The sequence below is a fragment of the Zea mays genome, chromosome 1 (assembly GCF_902167145.1).
Source record: "Zea mays cultivar B73 chromosome 1, Zm-B73-REFERENCE-NAM-5.0, whole genome shotgun sequence".
Classification (NCBI taxonomy): domain Eukaryota; kingdom Viridiplantae; phylum Streptophyta; class Magnoliopsida; order Poales; family Poaceae; genus Zea; species Zea mays.
The window spans coordinates 202,314,777-202,321,839 of record NC_050096.1 but is presented as its reverse complement, the minus strand read 5'-3'; the positions used below and the strand labels follow the sequence as shown (position 1 = coordinate 202,321,839).

The window sequence follows — 7,063 nt, the reverse complement described above, 5'->3', positions numbered from 1 at the left end:
ATTGCCGATTGTTGATGCGTGCGTCTTCAATGCCTGTCCCTGCCTGCCCACCCTCCGGCGTGTGCGTGCTCTGTTCCCGCCGCTGCCGGCATCATCTCTGGACGCCCACTCGCCGCTGCCTAGCGCTGGACCTACGTTTTCTCCCTTCTTCTCACTCATTCCCTGCCTCCATGGGGTCCAGGAAAATCTCCCTTCTATTTTGACACCGCGTGAAGCCCAGTGAGGCACTGACCACTGAGTAACTAGTTGTGTAGTAGACTGACTCTATAGTATAAGACAGATTTTTAGTACTGCAACATCAAGTGTTCCCGTGGAAGGTTAGTGACTGAAACAACTTGTTCTGAACGCGTAGGAAACTAGGAAGAGAAGTGCTTATCACTTTCCGGGATCCGGAACGAAACCGTAAGCTCAACTGAAATCATGTTCAGACGTCAGTTTTTTTTTCGGCGTGCATCGGCTTCGGCTCTTACGTCGAAGAACTTCGTGTTGGCATACCCACAGCGGATGTGCGTGAGCCCTGAAATGATTTGGTTCCTGCGCAATTCCAGTTGAATTTGTGATCTAAATTCTGCATATATAGGTTGTGTTGATACGGAAACCTCTTGCTTGTATATAGTCCACAGAGGCAAAATATGTTGCAGCTTGTGATGCTAACAAAGAGGCCGAGTTGAAAGGTTTATATGCTGAGTTTTATAGAGATATATTTTGTATTACATTGTTCTGTGTCAGTCAGAGTGTTATTTGCCTTACAAAGGATCATATGCTTCGTGAGAGGACAAAGCACATTGATATTAAGTATCATTATATCTGAGAAATAGTTGGAGAAGGTAAATTGAGGACATGGAAGATCAGTACTCATTTCAATCCAGCTGACATGATGACTAAACATATTCCTAGAGCTACGTTTGAGTTTTGCTAGAACTTAGTTGGTATAATTGTTTAAGCCTAGTGGCTTTGTTGGCACCATCAGTTTATTCCTTTTATTATTCAGAAAATTGATTACAAGTTATTGGGTACAAGATGAAATTTATTTTAAGGTGGAGATTGTTGAGTTTATGATCCAAATTCTGCTTGTGGAGGTCGTGTTGACGAGCGGAATGGAGGCTCGTTGCCGAGAAGCTTGGGCCGGACCGCCGGAGCATGGTGGTGAGTGCCTTCTTCCCCGCTGCTATCACAGGTCACTTGGCAATGTTGGCATGCATGATATTTGCAGGGATATATCCTTTTCCTGCTTCCAAATGTATATGCTACATCCCTCAGCACGAGACCAGTGCAGCTGAAATAAGAACCCGTCCATCCGAATCCAATGCATGCAGTCCTCATGGCACATAGCAGCTCAAAGTCTGATCCTCACATCTGTTGGCCACCCTTAAAAGTAAGGAACAATTGGATATATACCATTAAAAGATCCAAACTTTAGATATATACCATGGACCCCACATGTCATTGACTCATGTGGACCCACATGTAAGTGAGATAGTAATGGTATGGATCCAAAGTGGTGATCTTTTAATGGTATGGATCCAAATTTCCCTAAAAGTAACTACCAAAAGAATAAGACATCACTGTATGCCAAGGAATGTGTCGTAGATTCGGGCATTCGGCAATATAGAACCTTACCTTCCGTTCCGTCAAACAACCATAGAATTCAGAGGGTTTTCCTAACTTCCCCTAACTTGCCTTCAAGCAAATAGGCAGTTTCATCAGCAGAGTATAATCCATATCTACTAGAGTGTCATTTGGTTCGCCGTAATAATTTCTGGCCGTAATAAGTTTGAATAGGACGATATCAGTTTCTAGTGTATTATCTGATTGCAACAAACATGGTTTGACGTTATTGATTACCGTTCACGTTACAAATATGTGAACCAAACAGCACTCGATTCATTCCCATATGTACCTACCAAGTTGCATGGAGGGCACGGGGACACCAGAAACGGAGTACTGCACATTGTACATGCCTATATATTTATTACGAATAAATACGTTTAACCAATATACAAGACACCGGGAACCCATGCGATGAATGCTCTTGTTCTCCTAACAGGACAACTTTAGTTCAGCTGTAACCAACATGCCATCTTCTCGCTCGCCAGAAACCTCGTCCGAACAAGGACAGCTTTAGTTTCAGCTGTAACAGCACGCCATCACCTTGCGAGAAACCTCGTCCGAACGAAGACAGGAAGCGTATGGTAGGTGGTAGCCTCCTTTTACTCCTGTTGGCTGACAGCTAACAGCAGCTACCTTATCGCCTGAAAAAGAGCAGAAGCGTATGAGCCCGACAGTCGACAACTGAAAGACTTCGCAAAGCTTTAAGGAACAAAATAGACAGTAACAGCGAACACATAAGAATTGGGTCTTAGGATCGGAAAGCCAAAAAAAAGATGCTGTTGGGCGGCGATTTAAGAACCAATCGCCAGTAGCTTTATTCTCTTAAAATATCACTTCAGTTCCACATCAAAGGATCTATTCACTGCACAAGTTGTAGGATGCCACAGCAGGACAAACCCTGCTTTATCGCCCAGTTAGTTTGCCACCATAACATGCCTCTCATAGTCTCATCCACCAAAATAGAAATTAAGATAGACATTATTTTGTGTCGACTAATTCTTGCTGCGGTGTAAAGGTACTTTCTGTGACATGTAAAGTGAGGTGGTGCTAGCACACTCAAATCACTCGTAAAGCAGTGTTCTTCACCTTTCTTAATAGCAAGCTCGCATGAGCAACCCAGGCCAAGAAGTTCACCGTTAGGGCTAGGTTGGTGGACAGGGAAATGGAGGTAACCAGCCCCTGCTTCGAGTGTCTGTTGAAGGGTAACTTGTTCTCGAGGGTGATGTTGATGTAAGAATAGAAGCTTGAAATAAAAATTAACCACAAAGTGGGGTGATGTTGATGTAAGAATAGAAGCTTGAAATAAAAATTAACCACAAAGTGGATAGGCATGTATGGTGTCCAAGGCCAGTGCGTGTGGATCCTACTTTATGTCTTTGCTGTCGAATGCACAGGGTTTCTATTGACTCGGTAAATCTCTAAGATTGTGCATGTGATGCTTAGTTTTTTCATAGATGAATAGGACAATTAGTTGTTATAGAATCTTGCCACAATAGAGCAAGATGATGCACTCATACAAGGAAATGAGAAAAAAATTGTTATAGTTAGAGAGACGTGATTTTGGAGTAGATGTATTCATGCGGTACCATAAGTCTAAACAAAAGCGCCGAATTACAGGAAGCATAACAAAGAAATAATGGAGGTCCCAAGAAACTAACTAGCAAATAACCAATGAAGAGATAAGATGTTTATTAGAGCTAAAAGCAAAAGGGATCCAAGATTGTAAAACTGTCAACATACAGTAGCATGAACGAGTTTCACTCTTTTGAAGGAAATAAAGGTAGATCTGCAAATTCTGTATCTACCACCTTGAGAATAAAAACATGCTAATCCAGATAATCAATACTAGAAGATACTAGAGAAAAGTCGATTAAAAAAGTAGAATTGATCGTAAACATCCCATCGACTAAACAATGTGACAAACAACCCAAACCCACATCAACATTGTTAGCTTTGCTCTGCCTTCTCTTTTCTTCGATCCAAATTCAGCAGGGAAAAAACATTAGTTTTCTATATTTTTCTGCACAGACACATCAGGCAAATTAAAGGTTGAACACAAAAGGTATCTTCTAGTCTTATACGAATAAGACAGGATAATGATACTTAAACCTCCAAATAGATAGCATGTTTAGTATTGACGTATTGTACAGTAATTACTAAGGGGGTGTTTGAATGCGAGCTAATAGTTTAGTTAGCTAAAAAATTGGTAGTGAGATTAGCTAGCTAACAATAGCTAGTTAAATATTAGCTAATTTGCTAAAAGTAGCTAATAGCTAAACTATTAGCTAGACTGTTTGGATGTCTCCGGCTAATTTTAGCAGCTAACTATTAGCTCTAGTACATTCAAACACCCCCTAATCACTTCAGCTTAGCTATGGCTCACATTAGCACTAAGGTAACAGGCTAACAGCAACATGCTCATGCACATTTAAAATGACTAGGATGCTTTTAATCAAGTTATAATTCATAAGTGCAAATTCTTAAATTCATTTGAAAACATGGAGCCAAACTAACATAAAACAACATCAATTTTGTAGGAATGCTTATAGCTGCGCATAGTCTTTGATGACACAGAGAAAAAGGCGACAACTAATACACAAGCAGGTACTAAATGCAAGTGTGCAAATAGACATTTTACTCCGTTAGATCTAGATCCGACGGTATGTCACATTTAGCACTTAAATCCTTCCACCACTGTTTATTGTAGCTTTATAAAAATCCCCTAACAAACCACAATTGTATCTGCCGGTAGATTTAAATCTAACGGACAAAAAATTCTAATTACAAGTATCTGCTTGCATATTAGTCGTTGCCCATAGAAAAGGTTTATGTAATTAACAGCAGCGTAAACATCTTATTGACAAACTTTGATTTTGCAGTGCACGCAGAATTCAGATTTAGACAATTGATTATTCAAATTCTAACATAAGAAAATAAGCAAGTGAAGCATGCATGTCCTGATCAACTAGCAGACAACACACAACCATATAGGGAAAAAATGTAACAGGACCTACAACACATGATGATCACATACACAGAATATCTAATCATTGACTCCACTAAAACGAATTAGTTTACTGAAGCTAAGGAATTCAATTCATGCTCCAAGGATAGAAGACAAATTTAGCGAGTGAAGTTGAGAGATTTGCTGCGATAGGCTTGCCTGATAATTGGAACCTCTGGCTCAATCAAAAAAGCCACCCCCCTCGCGTGCCTCCGACATGACTGTATCCGATTCGGGGTGCGGAGGCCACTCAGATGACACAGTCTCGCCGCTATTGGCAGGTCCACCAGCTCCATCCCCGGTAATAGCCTGTGCGAGCTGCGTGGGCGACGCCGAGATATGAGACGCCAGTGGCGCATCGCTGCCGATGCGGACGCGGCGGCGTGTGGTGGTGCTGAAGCGGATGGTGATCCGCGTGGGCGGCGGGTCCTGCTGCGACGGTGCGGCCTGGTCGGGGTCGTCGGCGGGGGGGATGCGGAAGCGGCAGACGGGGCAGGAGTTGTGCATCCCGAGCCAGGTGACGATGCAGAAGGAGTGATAGAGGTGGGCGCAGGGGAGCTTCCGCGCCTCGGAGGCGAGGGGCAGGTCGTCCTTGCAGATGGCGCAGACGGCGGTGGGCTCAGCAACCTCGACCGTGGGCAGCGCGGCGATGGAGGCGGCCGTGGCGGGCGGCTCCCCTCGGCCGTGCGGGCCGGGGCCGTGGCCGATCTGCTGGAGGTGGTGGCGGTGGGCGAAGCGGCTAAGGTAGGCGCGCACCACGTCGGGGTCCATGACAAGGTCGAAGTCGTCGTCGGGGTCGTCCGAGAGCGAGGAGGAGGAGGAGTCGGAGAGGAAAAGCGGTGGGGGCGGCGGCGGCGGAGGTGGTGGTGGAGACGGGGTGCTAGGGTTCTCCTCGATGAAGTCGCTATGGCAGAGCGGGCAGAGGAGCCTGGCCGAGGAGGGCGCGGCCGGCTCGGGCAGCGACACCGTGGCCTCGCACTGGTAGCAGTAGAACTCCGGGGGCGGGAGCGGGAGCAGGAGCGGCTCCGACGGCGCCCCGGCGGGCGGGGAGGGCGCGGGCGAGGACATGGTCGGCACCGACCCCCTCGCCGGGTTCTGGCTTGGGGGGCTCCGCCTTCGGGTCCGGTGCTCCTCCGGGTCGTCGCCCTCGCGTCCTCGGCTCTTTCCTCTGCTTTGGTTGGGGGGACTTGGGGTTGGGATTTGTTGCGGGAGCAGGAGCACTCCACTAGTCCGCAGCCGCAGTCCCATCGTCCCTTTCGGCCGGGCGGCGCGGGGCCCCCCGTGGCCTGCGGCCTGCGGCCTGCGGCCTGCGGGTGTTTCGCAAGGCGCAGGCGCGTCAGCGCGTGAAATTCTGGGCCTGAAAATGCTGGTGGGTCCGCGCCGGCGTGGTGTTGTCCCGCGCTGAAGCGGCGGAGTAGTTCCCTAGCGTCCGCGACTCCGCGTTGTTTTTTTTCACATCTCTCGCTCAGATTGGGACGTGTCTGACGATAATTGGTCTTGGGCCCTGTTTGGATCCTATTGGATTATGAAAATCCAATGCAAAAAATCTCATACGCATTCAAACGGACCAGATTTTTAGAGCTACAGTGTATAATCTGGGCCAAAATCTACAATCTAGGGTTGGGTGGGTTAAAAGAGGATTCTGCAGTCCGACAAACGGTGAAAAAACGACAATAACCCTGAAAATTCAACTTTGCAGCACATCTCGATGTTTCTCGTCTCCTCCGCCAAACATCCAGGTGGTTCTCGCGCCTCGCCGGCCGGTCTTCAAATCCAATTTCCGACTTCACGAGAGCTCGCCCGACCTCTTCCCTTCCTGTGCTTCCCTCCCTTCGCTTCCCCCAAACCGCTCCCTGCTCAAATCCATCGCTCCCTGTCAAATCTTCCGCTCCCAATGGAGTTCTTTGCTGCCACTGGTGAGGACGAAGACTCCGTCGACACTTCCAACCTACCGGTCAAACAAGCATTCTGGGAGTTATCCCCCCAAGCTAGCCGCTCCATGGGTGTCCCTGGAGCTCATCTTCAGAGGGCTGCTGCAAACTTCAATAGCTTCGACTTCAACTCTGAGGCCTCAAACTATGTGTCGGGGACCATAATTAGGGTACCCTCAAGACTCCTAAATCTCAGCTGGTAACCCCCATCAGCACAAAGCTGCAAAGGCCTGATGGGTGCGACTAAGTCAAGGATCGGTCCATTCGAGGGACGCGATCACGCCTCGTCCGAGCCCAGCCTCGGGCATGGGCGGCCGACCCCGGAGGATCTACGTCTCGCCTGAGGCCCCCCTCTAGCAACGAACACACCTTCGGCTCGCTCGAGGCCCAGTCTTCACCAAGAAGCAACCTAGGCCAAATCGCCACGCCAACCGACCAAATCGCAGGGGCATTTAATGCAAAGGTGGCCTGACACCTTTATCCTGACGCACGCCCTCCAGTCGACAGAGCCGAAGTG

General features: G+C 47.6%; 1 protein-coding gene across 1 annotated transcript; it reads right to left on the bottom strand.

Annotated features, from left to right (window-relative positions):
* Nucleotides 1-1,779: 1,779 nt before the first annotated feature.
* Nucleotides 1,780-5,969, bottom strand: LOC103643126 (WAS/WASL-interacting protein family member 2). Its single transcript, XM_008666280.4, has 2 exons — nucleotides 4,775-5,969; nucleotides 1,780-2,252 (listed from the first exon to the last, which is right to left on the bottom strand). Exon 1 carries the CDS (start codon nucleotides 5,861-5,863, stop codon nucleotides 4,796-4,798), a length of 1,068 nt encoding a protein of 355 aa, XP_008664502.1. The 5' UTR covers nucleotides 5,864-5,969; the 3' UTR covers nucleotides 1,780-2,252; nucleotides 4,775-4,795.
* Between the last annotated feature and the right edge of the window lie 1,094 nt (nucleotides 5,970-7,063).